The sequence below is a fragment of the Podarcis gaigeae genome, assembly GCF_964106915.1.
Source record: "Podarcis gaigeae genome assembly, chromosome: 9".
Classification (NCBI taxonomy): domain Eukaryota; kingdom Metazoa; phylum Chordata; class Lepidosauria; order Squamata; family Lacertidae; genus Podarcis; species Podarcis gaigeae.
In genome coordinates this window covers 70,436,800-70,457,154 of record NC_139685.1, presented here as the reverse complement: position 1 = coordinate 70,457,154, position 20,355 = coordinate 70,436,800, and the positions used below count along the sequence as shown (strand labels likewise).

Here is a 20,355-nt window from a genome sequence, read left to right as displayed (position 1 = left end):
TTTATTTACCCCAAAATGAACATTTATTGAGCTGACATTCACTGCATTCAGCCAGTAAAAAAAGAATTATACAAAGAGAATCACTTAAGCTTAACACTTTTCTTAACTCCAGCACGAATGCCAGACAGTTCGCCTCCGTATCTTTGTTCTTCTCTTCGGACCTCACGAACCTGCCCCTTCCTACGAATCTTGGCTCGCCTGAATTTCTCACGGTGCTTGACTCTTGGGTTACGGTCAATCTTTTTCCTTCTGGGTGTGAGACCTTTATTCTTGACAATCTGGTATGTTGCACCTCTCTTTTGATCTCCTGCTTCCTCTTCCATAATCAGGTCTTCCACACATTCTGTTTCTTCTCGTTTCCTCTTTTTCTTAAGCTTTATCTTTTCTTCCATCTCCTTATAATAATTCAGGGCAGCCTCCTCATCCAAATCTGAATCATCTGTAGGTTCTTCAGGATCATTACCATTAGAAAGCTCACCAAGAGCTTTAGGTTTGATTTTATTAACAGGCTTTCTAGCAGACACGATAAGCTTCTTCCTACCTTCCACATCACCTGTGTCACTACTATGGAATTCATTAAGAAGCAGACGAATCTCCGGTGACAGTTTTTGGTCCACAATCGCCAAGTCATTTATTAGATTTCTGTAACTTACAAGTCTTTCAATGACGGGGTGACCGTGGACTGGAATCCTTTTGGCTTTCAGCACCAAGTAAAAACTAATGTTGCAGCAATAGTTCAAATAAAGATGGTATTTGGTCTGCAAATACTGGCTGCCCTTTCCCTCTGGGATGACCCCATCTTTTACCATTTGCATGAGAGGCTCCAGTTCATCTCTGAGCTCAGTTAACTTGGCTTCAAAGTCCTGAATCAGCTCCAGCAACTCCGGGGATTCCTTTTTCAACAGCTTCAACTTCTCTTTTTTAGAGAGAGACTGCAAGTCCTTGGCAATTTTCGACCCGGTCTCTTTTCGACCTGGCTCCTGGGCTGCTGCAGCGTAGGCCTCTATCAGGTCCAGGCCGTAGTCATCCTCCCCCAGATTCTGCACCAGCCTTTTCTGAATGGCTTGGGCCTCCTCCTCTTCCTCCAGCTCCTCGGCTTCGGCTTCCTCCTGGCTCTGCTTGGCTGCTTTGGAGCGAGCCGCAGCCTTGCCGTAGTCGGTGCCGTAATAGAGCTGTTTCCGCTGGCCCCAGGCGAACTCATGGGGGAGGCCGAGGTCTCCGCTGCCGCCCCGCTGCTCCTCCAGGTCGCTGTCCATATCCAGGGGCTCGCCTTCGCCTCCATCCTCGTCGTCGTCCGCGCCCTCATCTCCTCCTCCTCCATCCTCCTCCGTCTCACTCTCCTCAGAGAGCTCTAGTCCCAGGACCTCCTCCTCGCCATCGTCCTCCTCCTCCTCCTCCTCGCTGCCCAGCGCCGCCAGCACTGCCTCCTCCAGACGCCGCTGGTGGAAATCGTCTGCCTCCTCCGTGAAGATCGGGGCTCCCGGCTCCGGCTCCTCCATCTTTTCCTCCCGCGGCTGCGAGGCCCTCAGGCCCGGGGCTATTCTCCGCCGTGGCTTCCCCATGTTGCCGGCAGCGCGGACGGATCGGCAGTCGGCAGACCAGCGTGCGGTACTGCTGCTGTGTGGCTGCCAACGCACGACACTACTTCCGGGTCGAAGGTCGGTGCCCCTTGGAAACAGGCTTTCACTTCCGGCTCACAAGAAACTGGGTAAGCCGCCGCCTCCACCTAACTAATTCCCAATTGTCATTTTGTTCTTCAGGAAATAACCGGACGGCCGTAAGCCTCCCGCTTGCCGTCCTTAATCTACGCGTCTCCGGTAGATTCCGAACTGTACAGCGACCTTGCTTTCCAGGTGCTTTACTTCCGGCCTGGAGTAAGCGAGTAAATTCTACATCCGGTCGGTTGGCGCCCTGCTTTATACCTTCCGCCTCACTTGTGGACGCTCTGGTTTCCGTAAGAAGCATAAAGAGGTGATGCGCGCCGGAGGCGAGGCGAGGCGTTCGGCCGATGAAGTGCGCATGCGAGAACCGCAGCGGGACGCGTGGCCGACGTAAAGCGTGCGGCGTAATGGACTGCCAAGCGGGTGCATCTCAGCCTTTGCTGCTGCTTCTATTCACTAGAACGAGCCTCCACACAGGTCCAAGATACATATTAATCGATGCCAGTTAATAGCAATGCACTGTTCACTCATCTCGATAGACAGATAGATGTCTTTTTATTTCTCCTTAGGAATCTGCTTTATGCTGAGTCAGACTTTTGGTCCATCTGGGTTAGTGTTGTCGACACTGACTGGCAGCGGCTTTCTAGGCAGCAGTCTCACAACTCAACCTGAAGATGCCTGCAGGGACCAGCTGCATCAGGGGTGGAGTTTGGTAATATGGCTCCCTGAACAAGACCAAGATTGGGCGCCCCTTCCCCCTAAATCTTTATTATTTTAGTGTATTTTTCATCTTTGTTGGAAGCCACCCAGAGTGGCTGGGGAAACCCAGCCAGATGGGCGGGGTACAAATAACAAATTATTATTATTATTATTATTATTATTATTATTATTATTATTTTCCACAGTATTTCATTTTGGTACAGTTGCTTTTTAAATGGGTTATCTCAGTATTGTTGTTATGCAGGACGCAGGTGGCGCTGTGGGTTAAACCACAGAGCCTAGGGCTTGCCGATCAGAATGTCGGCGGTTTGAATCCCCGTGACGGGGTGAGCTCCCGTTGCTCAGTCCCTGCTCCTGCCAACCTAGCAGTTCGAAAGCACGTCAAAGTGCAAGTGGATAAATAGGTACCGCTCTGGCGGGAAGGTAAACAGCATTTCCGTGTGCTGCTCTGGTTTGCCAGAAGCGGTTTAGTCATACTGGCCACATGACCCAGAAGCTGTACGCCAGCTCCCTCGTCCAGTAAAGCGAGATGAGCGCTGCAACCCCAGAGTCAGTCACGACTAGACCTAATAGTCAGGGGTCCCTTTACATTTACCTATTGTTGCTATGCTCCCTGTCTGCTCCACACCACCCTAAATTTGGTGTTGTCTGCTTGCAAGGCAGCCACTGAGCTACGGTGGACCTTCCCTTAAAGAAAGAACAGACCTCCTGGATTTTTTTTCCTGAGGCCTCTCACACAGACACCCTGCTTTAGCAACAGAAGGAGTGGTAGAAAGTGTGAAATGATAGTGTTGTTCTTCTCTCCCTGCTCTCACTGCTCGGACCTGGGTTCTCTGGATGAATCCTGATTCAGAACAAGCAATGGTGTTTCTGCTCATGTTGTGAGATCATTTTTGTTGCCACAGGTTGGAGACAGATGCCGACTTTTAGCTTTTCCAAAGGATAAAATGTATGTTAGGGTGGAAGCAGGTAACATGATGCCTTCCAGATGTTGGACTCCATCTCCCATCAGCCTCAGCCGGAATGGCTAATGGTCAGGGATTGTGGGAGTTTGAGTCCAACAACAGCTGGAGGGTACCACACATTAGCAGTTCCTGCCATAGAAGGCAGGTTTATTGATGGATGCTGGCCACTGTACATCCAATTACTGAAGCGTACATTGGAATATCAAAAGATGGATCACCACATGTGAATATCAAAAGATGGACCACCACATGCGACTTTCCCCAGAATAATCTGCTAGTTGCCATCAGAAACAAAATCCTGGGCTTCGTAGGTCTTTGATTAATCCAGAAAGGCAAGTCTTGACATTTTTGCATCTTCAGGATTGCCAATGTATTAACAGAATCGATAAATATATCAGTTTAAGCAAAGTAAATCTGCAGCCCTATACAAGTCTATACATGGAATATACTTCTGAGCAGGCCTACATAGGCTTGTGCTGCTGGTAATATATTAAATCCAAATTAATTTGCATATTAATAAAAACAATTGGCTTGTATCTAAATGAACATTCTTTTTTCGTTTCTAGATAATTCATGTACCTGCAACAGCAGGGACTGCCTTAGTAATTAATGTAGAAGACAGGGTGCTTTTTCTGAGAGGACACCTTCCACCTACCGTTCTTGTAAGTTTAATAAACACTTCCATGAGTTTTGCAAGCACGTTTTTAGGCCATTAAAAGGCTTTTGATCACTGGTTAACTGAGTAAACACCACAGCCCCAAATGACATAAGGTAAAGGTAAAGGTATCCCTGCCCGTACGGGCCAGTCTTGACAGACTCTGGGGTTGTGCGCCCATCTCACTCAAGAGGCCAGGGGCCAGCGCTGTCCGGAGACACTTCCGGGTCACGTGGCCAGCGTGACATCGCTGCTCTGGCGAGCCAGAGCCGCACACGGAAACGCCGTTTACCTTCCCGCTGGTAAGCGGTCCCTATTTATCTACTTGCACCCGGAGGTGCTTTCGAACTGCTAGGTTGGCTGGCGCTGGGACTGAGCAGCGGGAGCGCACCCCGCCGCAGGGATTCGAACCGCCGACCTTTCGATCGGCAAGTCCTAGGCGCTGAGGCTTTAACCCACAGCGCCACCTGCGTCCCTCCCAAATGACATAGGAGGGTGTTAATAGGCAAGAATTGGTGCAGAGTCCGTGGCACCATTCACATAACAAAAACTACCATAGAGATATCAAGTTTTTCAAAGTAGCAAGTCCATGGCTTCACTTTTGAAAAACAGGTCTGCAGTCCTTAGCTAATTGGGACCCACTGGTTTAGTCTAACCTGCTTCATGCAAGAAGGCCGGAGGCTTCTCCCCAACAGATGACTTTTCCTGTCCAGACTCTGCTTAAAGACTTCCTGTGTGGGTGATTCCACCACCCCTCTAAGTAACAGGTTCTTTTGTTAACCCACTCTTACTGTCAAGTGGTTTCCTCCTAATATTGAAATGACACCTACCTGCCTGTAGCTTAAGTCCATGAGATATAGTAGTGTCTTCTAGGGCACCAGAAAACATTTTTTTGCACTCTTCAATGACTGTGTATGCATCACCCTTTACTCTTTCTCCAGTGTACTCCCATCGCTGGTATTTGAAACAATGTACACGTGATGTTAGGCACAATCCCATAACTGTCCTGTAATTCTTGAGAAATCCTGCTGTTCAGTGCATTTCTCCTCAAACCAGCTTCCATCCGATTTGAAAAATGTCAGCCACATTCAATTTGCAGTTAAGCTGAGGTGTGTGCACTCAAGACAGTTGTTGCATATTCCCAGATGACGGTTTTCTGAACAAAAGTTGGAAAGGTTGCAGGTGTGGAAAAAGCAATTGTGCTTTGAGTGATGAAATCTGGGAAGAGGCGGCCTTGCTGTGTTTTAAGGTGCTAAAGCAGAGCTTTCCAAGCTTTTCATGCTGGTGACACACTTTTTAGACATGCATCATTTCGCAACACATTCAGTTTTACTACCAAACCAGAGGTTAAACTAACCCCTTTCAGCGACACACCTACACACTGCAGCCAACACTAATGTGTCACGACACACACTAATGTGTCACGACACACAGTTTGGAAAGCTCTGTCCCAAAGTGTATTTGACCTACGTGTCAGCCTTTCAGGGATTTGAAGAGTGCTGTCATGTCCCTCCTCTGTCTTCTCTAAGTTAAATACAACCAGTTCCTCCCACCTTTCCAGTTGTGCTTCCTGAACAATTCCATTTTTGATCTACTTGTGGAGGCTTTCAAGCTGCTTTTCGGGCTATCCTTCCACCTTAAGTTACCACAGTCAATATGTTCTGTCGGGCTGGACTGCTGTTTCTTAGTGCCCTCTGTACATCAGCAAAGGGATGTGCAGCAAGGCATTGTAATCACTCAGAGTGAAGTAATGGTGCTGAAAATAACTCTTGCCTCTGAAACAAGCAGGCTGACCGATACCAAACCCAAGAGCCGTTCTATGCAAAATATGTGCAGGTGCCAGTTTCTTCTTAAGAAAACCACAGAGCAGGTGCAGCAGGGCCAGTTAAACTGGAATTAAGAGTTGCAGCTCTCTAAAGGAAAGGAAATGCAACTATTAGGGCGCTTAACCAAGTAAAGATGCTTAAATCTTCAGATACCATGTATATAATTCAATGGCTTCATTAAAATATGAATTTGCATATCTTTTTATTTGAAGGAGCTCAAGGTGGCATACGTGGTTCTCCCTCCTCCTTGCTTTATCCCAGGTAACGCTGGGATGTAGTAACTAGCCGAAAGTCACCCAGGGAGCTTCATGGCTGAGCAGAGATTTGAACTCGAACCCAGGGGTCAGCAAGGTTTATCTTGCCTGGGCCGGATCAGTCCCGCAGAGATCCCTCTGTGGGCCGGATCACGTGCGCACATGAGGCGCACCCGCAATTTTTGGCATCTGCATGTGTGCACCCGCAGTTTTTGGTGTCTCTGCATGCGAAGACACAATTTATAGCGCCACGGAAGCGAGTCCATGTGCTGTGCTGCACTGATTTAGTGCAGCGCGCGAGTGGGCAGCTCGATTTGGGGGTGGCTCGTGGGCCAGTCAAACGACCTCTGCGGGCCGCTTCTGGCCCATGGTCCTTAGGTTGCTGACCCCTGCTCTAAACATAACACCTGACACAGGACTCCTGCCAACCCCGTAATGCAAGATGCTTTGGGACAGGCTGTGGTTACTCACTGGTGATCAACAGGCACTCTGCACATGCTTCAAGCCCAAGGCATTGTCCTCCGCGTGAAATAAGTTACAGCTAATCCTATTGGCATAGTAGGTGTGAGTCCTGACACACAAAATCCTTGGATAAATTAAGTCCAGAGAGTGAATCAACCACCTCTGTAACTTTTTCCTGTTATTGATTTTCCCCTACCGGTTTTGTCAAACATGTACTTGGTGACTGAAAAAGTAACTGAAACTCTTCCTGTGGTCCTAAGGTGTGTATTTTTAATCATGTGCACAGAGACTGATATAAGGAGCTCTGCAGCTGGTCCGTGGAAAGCAAAGAGCCATGTGATCTAGAGGCAAGTGACTTCAGTAAAATAACTTTACTCTTTCAGGCACGCGAGTTTGCTGGTTTAAAGGCGTGGATCTTGAGTTTGGGGGCAAAATTAAACCGAAGTTAGGAGCCGAATAATGTAAAACATACTGTATATGGAATCACAGAATCTTAAGAGTTGGAAGGGACCCCACGGGTCATCTAGTCCAACCCCCTGCAATGCAGGAATCTCAGCTCAAGCATCCATGACAAATGGCCATCCAACCTCTGTTTAAAAACCTCTAAGGAAGGAGAGTCCACAACCTCTCATGGGAGACTGTTCCACTTCTAAACAGCTCTTACTGTCAGAAAGTTTTTCCAAATGTTTAGCTAGAATCTCCTTTCTTGCAGCTTGAAGCCATTGGTTCAAGTCCTACCCTCCATAGCAGGAGAAAACAAGCATGCTCTCTCCGCCATGTGACAGCCCTTAAGGTATTTGAAGGTGGTTATCGTATCTCCTCTCAGTCTCCTCTTTTCCAGGCTAAACATACCCAGCTCCTTCAAGCACTCCTCATAAGGCTTAGTTTCCAGCCCTTGATCATCTTGGTTGCCCTCTTCTACATACAGCTTGTCAACATCCTTCTTAAATTGCAGTGCCCAGAATTGGGCACAATATTCCAAGTGTGGCCTGACCAAGTCAGAATAGAGTGGTACTTTTGCTTTCCTTGATCTGGACACTGTACTTCTGTTGATGCAGCCTAGAATAGCATTAGCTTTTTTGCTGCTGCACCACACTGTTGACTCGTGTTAAGTTTGTGGTCCACCAAGACCCCCAGATCCTTTTCACATGCACTGCTAGTAAGTCAGGTGTCCCCCATCCTATATTTGTACATCTGGTTCTTTCTGCCTAAATGCAAAATCTTACATTTGTACCTATTGAAATGCATTTTGTTAGCTTTTCCAATCTGTTAAGGTCATTCTGAATTCTGATTCTGTCTGTTCTTAAACCAAGGCATGCTTTCCCATAGCAGCGGGGGACTCAATTTACAAATGGAACACACTCAACAGGAAGTGAAACATGTTCTTATTCCAAGGCAAAGTTCACAAACCAAAACACCTATTTCCTGGTTTGCAGCGTTCTTAATCCAAGTTGTTCAAAAGCTATGCTGTTCTTAAACCCAGATACCACTGTATATATATAAAGAAGTTATCTTGATTTCTTATTCTTCTGGTAAGTTTTGCCATTTCTGCATATTCCATAAGTTATTGTATCCAGTCTTCCTTTGCTGCCTCTTTCCACAAAGGTTAAAGTCTTGCCTGTTCCTAGTTTTGCCTTTGGCCAAACCAAGGAATGTTTGGCTCTGAAAGAACATGAACTTTGAGGTGTTAAACATCCCCACCCTTTAGGGTCCCTACACATGAGCAATCCCATGCTTTTGCATGTTGCTGTACATACCAGAGAGGGGATGGGGATACCTGATGTACATTTTCTATTTAGTTTCCCCGTGTCTGCAACACACACACCCTGAACACTTATCCATGAAGCTGTCATCTGCTCAAATATGCACGCCTCAGCTTAGCTGCCAAGTGAATGTGGCTTATGTTTATAAATTAGACATGAGGTGGTTTGAGGGGGAAAGCATCAGGCAGGAGAATTTCTCAAGAAACTTCAGGATAGATGTGGATTTTGGCTAAGGTGAGCTCCAGAGGATCCAGAGTTAACAGTAACACAGCCGTAAAAGCCTGTTCCAATAGTTTGCTGCCGGGATAAGATGCCAAACATTGCTGACTCTGCCAGCAGCAAGAGTCCCAGTGAGGTGGGGGGAATCCTAAATTAGCAGCCTGATTCTGGTTACAAAACTTAAAATGCCCGGGCGAATAAATCCAAAAATGCTCAAGAGAGGCTGGTAAAGGGTGTGGCTGGGGAGAGAGTGTGGCTGGGGAGACTCTCAGGGGCCCAACAAAGTGTCCCAGGGGCCAGATATTTTGCCCTCAGGCCTGAGATTCCCTAACCCTGATATAAAATAATAAGAAGTTTGCCAGGAGTAGAGTGAAGCCAAATTCATTCTATGCCACACAGCATCACCTCAGAAGCATTTGTTTTTTTAGCTTTTTTTTTTTAATTAAAGATTTTCTTGTTTTACAGAAGTATGTGTAATGTCTCTCGTATTTTTTCCATGTAACATTTTTACAAATCCGTTTCATTTGTTGAGACATTAGGTGGAGGGAAAAAACGGGTGGATGGGGGGAAAGATGGGTGGGGTCGGGTGGCGATGTTTCTATTATTCTTAATGTATGTAGGGTTTCGTGTCAGCGTTGCTTGTGCTGTTCACTTGTGTTCCTTTCTCAGAAGCATTTGTGACATCAGATCACTGCCAGACAATTTATTGATAGTTTCTTAACCCAGAGGCAAACAACCTAAGCATCATACTTCTTAGAATACTCTTGCAGTCTAATCTGTTTTAGTTCTCTAATCTCCCTGCATATGTGTGTTTTATGTCTATACAGTGGTACCTCAGGTTAAGTACGTAATTCATTCTGGAGGTCTGTTCTTAACCTGAAACTGTTCTTAACCTGAAGCACCACTTTAGCTAATGGGGCCTCCCGCTGCTGCCACCGCACGATTTCTGTTCTCATCCTGAAGTAAAGTTCTCAACCCGAGGTACTATTTCTGGGGTTGCGGAGCCTGTAACCTGAAGCATCTGTAACCTGAAGCATATGTAACCCGGGGTACCACTGTATGTGTTTTATGTGTATTGCAAACCCAAGTTCAAAGAGAGAGAGATGTTGTAATCCTGCCCACCAGTAGAGTTTTCGAAGAACAGGGTTTTCCTCCCTTATTAGTAAACCACCATTAGTTTGTGGTTTCATTCTGTCCGGATGTGTTTTGCACCACCATTAGCACAACTTGACTGCAATCTAGGCAGGCGTTTTTAGGAAACTCAGGCTGCCACCGCCACACAGACTGCTTTTTGGCAGAGAGGCACAACTCTGAGAGTGTTTGAAGGCAGGCAGAGAGAATGAAGAATTACTGGATCCTCTGTGGAACCCTGGCTGTCTTTTGGGGAGCTATTCTTGGAACAGGTATGCAACATTTGTCCATTGGAAGCAACTCAGATACAAGGTTTTAAGCAAAGAAAGTGCTTTTGTGCCGGGAAGAATTGTCACTATTTTAATTGGCTCTAAAATTCTTACCTAGAATGTGGTACTTTATCTAGAGTGAAAATTTTAAAAGTCAAAGGGATGCTTATTTTATCCTACTGGGCTGTTCTGAAATCAGGATTAAGGTAATCTACAATGTGCATTAGATATACTTAGAATATCAGAGCTGTGTTTTGAAATGGTGATCACCAGGTGTTCAATAATGCTAAAGTATCCATTTTTTCCCAGTTTTTGGGGTTGGCTTGAGTGATCCCTCCGAACCAGAAGTGCATTGCTTTCTATAATTCTCCCCTGGTCTCCTCACTGGCCCAAATAGGACTAATTTAGCCAGCTAGCCCTGGTGATCATCTAATGTTTATTGGATGGATTCCCCCCCCCCCAATTGATTTTTGAATTCTGAATTTATTATTATTCACGTTTTATATGGTCTTTTATGCTGTTTTTTATTGCATCAATTAAGAGTTTTAAATTTGTTGTTAGCCACCCTGAGCCCGGTTTTCTGAACCGGGAAGGGTGGGGTATAAATAAAGATTTATTATTATTATTATATGAATCTTAATATGTCTTGGAGTTTGCCTGCATCCCTACTGACTCTGCTCTAATGGTTGTAGTTGTTGTTGATAATGATAATGATGATGATGATGATAATAATAATAATAATAATAATAATGGCAGCTTCATGGTAGAAACCACTTATTAAATTCAGAAAGTAAGATGGAATTAAGGGGTTAAGATAGGGGAAAGGGAAGGAATACAGACTGACATATAAAAGAAAAAGAATCCAGAATGGCCCCAGGGGTGACCCATAGTAATGTAGGAGGAAGAGGAAGTGTAGTAGAGAGGATTGTGGCCAGTGCAGGATTGCTACTTTTTTCTGGCAGGGCTCCTGTGCTGTTTATGCTTGAGGGAGGCTGGGGCCGATTGCGACTGGATAGAGCAAAAAGAAGAGACCCCAAGCAGTGGGTGGCAAAAGTAGTGCAGTGGCAAAGTCAAAAGTGCAGGTTCTCTTCATGACTGTCGCAGCCATGCCCCCTCACAGCAGCGCCTCTTTTTATTATAATACCACAATTGTATAATTATGCAATAATAAAAGTTGGGGATGCATTGCAACAATTAATGCCCCGAGGCCAGGGGAGCTGTGTCACCAGCTGGAATAAAAAAATATTGGACCAGTGTTCTGATCCAGCGTAAATCATATATAAATTCATATATTATCAACTAATCCAGGCTTTCCCAACCTGGTGCCCTGCAGATGCTCTAAAAAAAAATTTAAATAAAGTAAAGTAAAAAATAAATAAATAGCGGACTTTGCTTATAGGGCAACTGAGCATGCCACAAAGTGCAGTGTTGGTAAGATGCCAACCATCTGTTACCTTTATTTGTTCGAAGGCAGTGCAGCAACTGGGGAGGGGCTTGTGATAGAGAAGCTTGTTGAGTGACCATGAAGCTTACTGTGTCATGGTGGGCTAGTCACTTCCTTGCAGCCTAACCTACCTCTTAGGGTTGTTGTAAGGGGAGAGACTCCATCAGGCAAGGCCTCTTTCCCCTTGCCTTGCCCCACCCTCCAGTCTCTGCTTCTCATTTTGTATTGTATTATGTTGTGCACTGTGGTTTGCTGTTGTTTTATTGATTGGAGTTTAGAAATTATTGTAACTGTTGAGTGGATTTCTGTTTAATTTTGAAATGCTAATATTTAATATTCTACATTATTTTAATGAATGTTGAATGCTATTTTATATGCATGTTGTATGTTGTATTATGCATATTGTCTTATTTATATGATGTTAGCCGCTCTGAGCCCGGCGTTGGCTGGGGAGAGCGGGATACAAATAAAATTTATTATTATTATTATTAACCAGCCCAAGCCTGTAACCCAATGATGAACCTGAGATACGTAGACCTCTGAGTCTGAAAATGCCACGTTGAAGCCTTGGGTTTCAGCTTCCTCCCTAGCAGCCTAAATTTGGCTTCCAGGATCTTTCAGCTGCAAATCTCAGTATGACTCAGTAACCCACCCTTTGCATCTCATTGTTACGTTGGCTTTGTTTTTTGGGACATGTGCACGTGATAAAATAGGTGCGCCCTAAACATCTGGCAGATCGGCACCAGAGAATGTTCTCGTTTTTCTTCCTCAGTCTAAAAAACCTTGTGTTTTATGGGCAGCTTATTATGGCCTGGGTGAAGATGAAGAGAAGGTCCTGGTTGATAACAAGTGCCAGTGTGTGAAGGTGACATCGAAATTCATCCCTTCCAAAGACAACCCACAAGAGGAAGTACTGGAGAGAAACATCCGCATCATGTAAGTGGTGCTTCATATAAAGTTTCTCCTTTTCCTGAGACATATATATAACAGTCAAAGCCATAACCACCGAATGGGACGGAATAAATGCTGCATAGCCTTTCTATAGTTTGGGGAGCAGGATTATCTCACTCCTCATGCAGCTTCTGTGGTGAAAATGGAGGAGCAAGCAGGACACCAATACTGTACAGCCCTCTAGTATCTCCCTCTTCCGCCACCTCAATCACTTTGTCAGTTTCACAGGTAGCCCAGTTAAGTCTTTTTGCAATGAAAACCATGAAAAATCTTGTGGCACCAACAGATTTGTGGTGGGTGAACTCCCAAGATGCCACAAGACTCTCTGGTGGTTCCTCACATCCAATCCTCCTTCGACTCTGAGAACATCCTGGAAGACCCTCTCACTACACATTCAACTACAGGCATCTCCCCATTGCTGGGTACCACACGTATACATGAAATTGTGTATAGTGGGGAACACAATCTTTAAAGCCTGTGAACACCCTCCTTTCTCAAGCTCCAACTCTCCACAGGCCTCAGAGGTCGGTGCAAAGGCTCCTGGAATTGCTAGCCATTTGCCAACTCTTTCCCCACCATTTTTGCAGTTTTCCTGCTTTTCCTGCACCCCTTTTGCCATTTAAACATATTTATTTATTTCCCGGCATCACACTGTAATGCGTAAGTGGAGAAATGCCTGTACTGCACTTGACCTCTGTTATTGGCAGCCATAAAACCCTTCCAATGGCTTGACAACATCATACAGATGACCTAGCTGCTGCAGAGAGAGAGAGCTCAGCCATCTGCACAGGCTCACTGATTGTTGTTGTTTAGTCGTTTAGTGGTACAGTGGTGCCCCGCAAGACGAATGACTCGCTAAACGAAAAACCCGCAAGACGAAAGGGTTTTCCGATTTTTAGCGGCTTCGCAAGACGAATTTCCCTATGGGCTTGCTTCGCAAGACGAAAGCCCATAGGGAAATCTCCGGGGACAGCGGGGAAGAGCAGCGCGCCTTCTCCTCTGTTCCCGGACCTGTCCTAAGGCTTGCGGTGGGAGGTCCGGGAACAGAGGACAAGCCGCGAAGGGCTTCTCCTCTGTTCCCGGGGCTTGCGGTGGGAGGAGGGGTTTTCCTCCCCACTGCCAACATTCAGAACAGCATTCTGAATGTTGGCGGTGGGGAGGAAAGCCCTCCTCCCACCGCAAGCCTTCAGGACAGGTCCGGGAACAGCGCTTCTCCTCTGTTCCCGGACCTGTCTTGAAGACTTGTGGTGGGAGGAAGGTTTTCCTCCCCACCGCCAACATTCAGAAGGCTGTTCTGAAGGTGGGCGGTGGGAAGAAAAGCCCTTCTCCCCCGCCAGCCTTCAGAAGAGTTCCCGCCTAGGCTACGGATAGCAGCCTGCTGCCCCGCGCGAGGGGCGCTCTTAAGCAGAGTGCCCCTCGCGCGGGGCAGCAGGCTGCTATCCGCAGCTTGGAGAGCCCTCTGGACCTCTTCTGAAGGCCGGCGGGGGCAAAAGTCTTTGCTCCCCCCTGCCTGCCTTTCCGGGAGAGCGGAGAAACGCGCTGCTGTCCCGGACGGCTTTTGAAGGCAGGCGGGGGGGGAGCAAAGACTTTTGCCCCCCCCGCCCGCCTTCAGAAGAGGTCCTGGACCTCTTCTGAAGGCTGGCGGGGGGCAAAAGTCTTTGCTCCCCCCTGCCTGCCTTCCCAGGAGAGCGGAGAAACGCAGCGCTGCCTTCCTTCCCGGGGGCTTTTAAATCGCCCCGGGACAGCGGAGAATTCCTCCGCTGTCCCGGGGCGATTTTAAAATGCTGGCGGGCAGCAGCGAAGGCTTCGCTGTCCCGGGAAGGCAGGCGGGGGGGGGGAGCAAAGACTTTTGCCCCCCCCCCCCCCGGCGGCCTTAAGAAGAGGTCGGGGGACAGACTGTCCCCGGACCTGGTCTGAAGGCGGTTTCCATAGGAACACATTGATTGATTTTCAATGCATTCCTATGGGAAACCGTGCTTCGCAAGACGAAAAACTCGCAAGACGAAAAGACTTGTGGAACGAATTAATTTCGTCTTGCGAGGCACCACTGTATCTGACTCTTCGTGACCCCATGGACCAGAGCACGCCAGGCACTTCTGTTTTCCACTGCCTCCCACAGTTTGGTCAAACTCATGCTGGTAGCTTCCAGAACACTGTCCAACCTTCTCATCCTCTATTGTCCCCTTCTCCTTGTGCCCTCCATCTTTCCCAACATCAGGGTCTTTTCCAGGGAGTCTTTTCTTCTCATGAGGTGGCCAAAGTATTGGAGCCTCAGCTTCAGGATCTGTCCTTCCAGTGAGCACTCAGGGCTAATTTCCTTTAGAATGGATAGGCTTGATCTTCTTGCAGTCCATGGGACTCTCAAGAGTCTCCTCCAGCACCATAATTCCAAAGCATCAATTCTTCAGCGAACAGCCTTCTTTATGGTCCAGCTCTCACTTCCATACATCACTATTGGGAAAACCATAGCTTTAACTATACAGACCTTCGTTGCATATATGTGTAAATAAAACTATATGCTCACTGATGCGCTCACTGAGCATCAGGGCTCACTGACGCGCCTTGCCAAATCAAAATTGTGATTTCCTCCCTCAACACAGCAGAGCTTACACTGGTGCAGTGGCAATCCCACCAAGCTGCCACAGCCCACCAGGTGTGAGGACTGGCCTGAAGGAAGTGGTCCATCTTGTTTCACACACACACACACACACACACACACACACACACACACACACACACTGCAGGCCACGTTTGACAGACGTGTGGGGTTGCCCACCTTTCAATCACCTGTTGACCCATTTTCAGTAGCACAGTTTTAAAGTAAACTGTATGCAGGCAAGAATCCTGTGTGCGGTGCTTTGCAGCCCCAACGATCAGGTAATTGTCGGGACTTCAAAGCACCGCATGCAGCTATGTGCAGAGAGCCATACGTGGTGCTGTGCATTGGGCTTTGCCAGTCCACTGATCAGCTGTGCCTGCTAATCCTTTTTGTCCCAGCTATGCCTGTACCTGCCTCATGGCTGATATTATATATGGTGTCAGGTAGACAGCAGGTAGACATGGCTTTGCCAGAATGAACTCGCAGGTCAAACAGGGAGACCTCATGGGTCATATTCGGCCCAGAGCCTAGAGGTTCCCCACCACTGATCTACGGAATGGCCCAGACGAATTGGTTCATCCAGGATTTGGTCTAGAGGAACTGGTTTTGCAGGGAACTCGGGCACTAGTGACTATTAAAGCAGCAAAATTCTACGCATCAGCATGTATTTCTAAGAACCAGGTGGTTAAATCTAACTTACCACGCCAGTAGTCAGTGATCCATTCTAGAGTGAATGTGCCACAATGTGGGTAGACACTTCCTAGCCCTTTGCTGCTCTGTCAATTCCAAAAATCTTTCTGCTGGCTTGCAAACTTCAAAAGTGTTTGATTGCAACGTAATGGCAGATCTGCAATAGTAATAATAAAGAATGATTGATAGTAACCCTGGTGCTGCTCAGACTCATGTCCACCACTCGGCTTGGATAGGCGTCACTCCTCTGCGAGCCAATTGGTTTTCACAGAAGCTGGCATGATGGCACTGTGACCCTTGCTAGTGTTTTTATCTTGCCGCAACCAACAGTGGGAAAGAACTTGTCAGCCCAGAGCGTGGGTAGGCAAACTAAGGCCTGGGGGCCGGATCTGGCCCAATCGCCTTCTCAATCCAGCCCGCAGACGGTCTGGGAATCAGTGTGTTTTTACATGAGTAGAATGTGTCCTTTTATTTAAAATGCATCTCTGGGTTATTTGTGGGGCATAGGAATTCATTCATTCCCCCCCCCCCCCCCTTTCAAAATACAGTCATACCTCAGGTTCCGATCCCTGCAGGTTGTGTGTTTTCGGGTTATGGATGTGCCGAAACCCGGAAGTACCAGAATGGGTTACCTCCGGGTTTCGGTGCTCATGCATGCACAGAAGTGCTAAATTGCGCTTTGCGCATGCGCAGGAGCGCCAAATCGTGCCACGCGTGTGCGCAGACGTGGCGCTGTGGGTTGCGAACGTGCCTCCCACAGAGATCACGTTCACAATCCGAGGTTCCACTGTATACTCCGGCCCCCCACAAGGTCTGAGGGACAGTCGACCGGCCCCCTGCTGAAAAGGTTTGCTGACTCCTGGTCCAGAGCGATGACAGTTGTGTTTCCATTCCTGCATTTCATGTGGCTTGTAACTTCCTCTTCCTCTTTGCCTTCTCCAGAGTTCCCCTGATGACCAGAGAGAACATCTCTGACCCCACCTCGCCAGTGAGAACCAGATTTGTCTACAACTTCTCCAAGCTGTAAGGGCTTCCCTTGATTGCACTTATCTCAATAAGCTCAAGTAGCACTAAAAGAGTTGAGGTCACTGAAAAGTGTGTTATAGTTGCAACAAAGCATATAACCGAGATGGCACCAACTGTGCCTTGTGCCAACTCGGCTATATTGGCTTTGGGTCATATCCAGAATGTAGCGCTATCAGCCCTGCACACACCTCCAACACTTGCCTTGGGCAGTAAGGGCAGTATCCAGCAATGCAGGGTTTCCCAAACTTGGATTTCCAGCTGTTTTCAGACTACAATTCCCATCATCCCTGACCACTGATCCTGCTAGCTAGGGATGATGGGAATTGTAGTCCAAAAACCCCCAGCCGACTGCACTGGTTACCAATTAGTTTCAAAGTGCTGGTTTTGACCTATAAAGCCTTAAACGGCCCAGGACCGCAATACCTCAAGGACCGCCTCTTTCCATATGAACCTCACCTTTTGAGGCCCTCCTATGTGCACCTCCTTGAGAGGTCCGGAGGGTGGCAACACGAGAACAGGGCCTTCTCTGCAGTGGCTCCCCATCTGTGGAATGCTCTCCCCAGGGAAGTTCACCTGGTGCCTTCATTATAAACCTTTAGGCGCCAAGTGAAAACGTTCCTTTTTAACCAGGCCTTTGGTTGATCTGATTTACATCCTTTGCCCTTTTAAAATGTGTTTTTTGGGGGGCGGGGGGCTATTGGGTTGCTGTTTTTATTTTTATTATGTATTTTATGGTTCTATATCTTGATTTTATTCTGTGAACCATCCTGAAACCCCCAGGTATAAGGTGGTATATAAATCTAATCCATCAATCAGTCAGTCAGTCCATAAAAAACAGCTGGAGACCCTAGTTTAGGGAACCCCGAACTAATGCATCCCATGGGCACTAGGATTTATACTTGCACAACAGAACTTCCTCCACCTCCTAAGCATGTTCTAGAGCAGTGGTTCTCAACCTCTGGATCCCCAGACGTTGTTGGACTACAACTCCCATCACCCCTGAGCTCTGGCCTTGCTAGCTAGGGGTGATGGGAGTTGTAGTCCAACAACGTCTGGGGACCCACAGGTTGAAAAAGGCTGTTCTAGAGGGCCCCCCCCCTACCTACCCTCCAAAACAGATCTGGGCAGCATGCATCGGCGTGTCTGCTCTGGCAGGGGTGATGGGAGTTGTAGTCCAACAACAACTGGAAGGCAGAGCATTGGCTATTCCTCCTGTGGAATCTCTTTGTACGGATCTGTTGGCTAACCTTTCTCCTCCTCTGCCACCTGTCTTCTAGCTGTGATAAATGTGCTGCAGCAGAGGGCGAAGCCACGAACGACCACCCTGCGCCTGGGGAGAGCAGTATGTGCAACGACCCCGACCAACCCTGCTACACCTACGACAGAAATAAGTGCTACACGGCCTCCTGCCTGTTCTCGAACGGTGGGAAGACGGAGGTCATCCAGACAGCCTTGACTCCCGAATCCTGCTATGCTGATTAGATCATAGAGCTGAATCGTCGTGCAGGGCACGGTGGGGCAGATCTACGCCACCACAGAGACTTATCTCGGCTTCATAGTACCAGTTACAGCTTCCCTCAAGGGATCCTGGGAACTGTAGTTTGGTGAGGGTTCACCATTAGGGATGCTTTGAGGTGGAGAAAATTGATAGGGTTCTCACCTAAAGGCAAACTTCCCCCAATTCACATTTCCCATAATGTGAACCACCGAAAAAGCTCCCCTTCTAAATTTGTGTGTCTCCAAATCTGACGCGTACAGAAATGCATGGCCTGTGCAAAAATCTACGTATAAATGTACCTTTTAGTGAAAATAGCATACAAATTTATGCTTGGAAAGTTGCTTTTGAGAAACCGGATCGAAAAGAAACTGGATTAAAAGAAAACATGTATAGTTGGAGCACTTCATTCAGAAATCCAATTTGCTTTATGAGGATTCTTTTTTAAAATTGCAAACTGGTGTGGAATTGTGCAGAAATGAGCTTCAGATTGCAAAAATGAGAATTGGAGAAAACAACAACATTTGTCCATCTCAAGGGATTCCGAATGCCCCTCACAGAAGGACAGGTCTCTTGGTTGAGGGAAATAACCATATGAAGTTTGTGGTGTAGAGACATACTCACATTGCCCTGCATGCTAGAAATTAAAAATATGTCTTTATCTGTATCAGCAGAATGATCTCTTACTATTTCCTCCCCATAATTTCTTGCAGTTTATAGAATCCCCCCCCCATCTGCAGCCCCTACATGTTGTCAACAATAAATATTGCCTTTCATTATCTCCACAGTCATTTTATTGGGACTAAACGCTGCCGGTTCCACATTGTGCGTTCGACATCTTTGACAGGCAAAAAGCTAGCATAATTCCTTGGAAGTACTGGCGCTACATCAAATTACTTCTGGGGCACAGCTGGGAGGGAGTGTGGTATAGTAGTTAGGGTGCTGGACAAGTGGAATTATTGTGTTCCCTTATCGGAGGTCAATAATAACAAGGTAATAAACCAATAAACATTTATTTTGCATGTGCAAAGTGGCCACCCCAATGCAGAAGTCACTACAAAGGATCCAAACTGCAATACAAGCATAGCTATAGCAAACCACCCCTTCGTTACAGCCTTAAAACATTTTGGGGACACTAAGCAACTAGCAGTTTACACTTTTTGACATGCTCAATTAGTCCTCTTTGTTGCAGCTACACTGTTTTGCACCATGTAAAAGTTAAAGGTAAAGGACCCTGACATTAAGTCCAGTCGCAGACGACTCTGCGGTTGCGGCGCTCATCTCGCTTTACAGGACGAGGGAGCCAGTGTTTGTCCACAGACAGTTTTTCTGGGTCATGTGGCCAGCATGAATAAACCGCTTCTGGTGCAATGGGACACTGTGACAAAAACAGTGCATGGAAGTGCATGGAAACACCATTTACCTTCCTGCCAGAGCGGTACCTACCGTATTTTTCGCTCTATAAGATGCACCAGACCACAAGACGCACCTAGTTTTTGGAGGAGGAAAACAAGAAAAAAAAAATTCTGAATCTTAGAACCCAGAACAGCAAGAGGGATCGCTGCGCAGTGAAAGCAGCAATCCCTCTTGCTGTTCTAGCTTCTGGGATAGGTGCACAGCCTGCATTCGCTCCATAAGATGCACACACATTTCCCTTTACTTTTTAGGAGGGAAAAAGTGAGTCTTATAGCGCAAAAAATACTGTATTTACTTGCACTTTGATGTGCTTTCGAACTGCTAGGTTGGCAGGAGCTGGGACTGAGCAACGGCAGCTCACCCGGTCACAGGGATTCGAGCCGCCGACCTTCTGAACAGCAAGCCCAAGAGGCTCAGTGGTTTAGACCACAGCACCACCTGCGTCCCTTTTGCACCACGAGTTACGCATAAATGCCTAATCTGCCATTCACTTTGAAGCTGGGAGGCCAGGATTCAAATCCCTTCTCGGTCATGAAGCTCACTTGGTGACTTAGGAGCAGTCGTTGCTTGGCCTAACCTACCTACCTAACCTACCTTTGTGAGGATGAAATGAAGAAAGGGAATACTGTATACTCTACCTTGAGCTCCTTGGCAGTAGTAGACCTTAGCAGTAGTTTCCTGCGGTTACCTAATCACTGTCGTTTCTGCCTTAAAATGCAAAACAGAATTGCAACTGGTTTTTCAACACTATAGCGGGACTACTGCATTTTGCCTGCATGTACAGCCTGCTGCATTTTCGCCCAAACAAG

At 47.1% G+C, this 20,355-nt stretch overlaps 2 protein-coding genes and 1 long non-coding RNA gene across 3 annotated transcripts; 2 read left to right on the top strand and 1 right to left on the bottom strand.

Moving 5' to 3' along the window:
* UTP3 (UTP3 small subunit processome component) lies at positions 1-1,937 on the bottom strand. The gene has a single exon (XM_083756661.1). It carries the CDS (start codon positions 1,560-1,562, stop codon positions 81-83), a length of 1,482 nt encoding a protein of 493 aa, XP_083612787.1. The 5' UTR covers positions 1,563-1,937; the 3' UTR covers positions 1-80.
* Positions 1,938-1,990: 53 nt separating this feature from the next.
* Positions 1,991-8,036, top strand: LOC310852928. The gene is made up of 3 exons (XR_014568448.1): positions 1,991-2,138; positions 3,913-4,008; positions 6,830-8,036. It is a non-coding gene; the product is annotated as an uncharacterized lncRNA (long non-coding RNA).
* A 1,626-nt stretch (positions 8,037-9,662) lies between these two features.
* JCHAIN (joining chain of multimeric IgA and IgM) lies at positions 9,663-18,909 on the top strand. Its single transcript, XM_083756987.1, has 4 exons — positions 9,663-9,928; positions 12,170-12,305; positions 16,552-16,632; positions 17,913-18,909. Exons 1-4 carry the CDS (start codon positions 9,865-9,867, stop codon positions 18,115-18,117), a joined length of 486 nt encoding a protein of 161 aa, XP_083613113.1. The 5' UTR covers positions 9,663-9,864; the 3' UTR covers positions 18,118-18,909.
* The last annotated feature ends 1,446 nt before the right edge of the window (positions 18,910-20,355 follow it).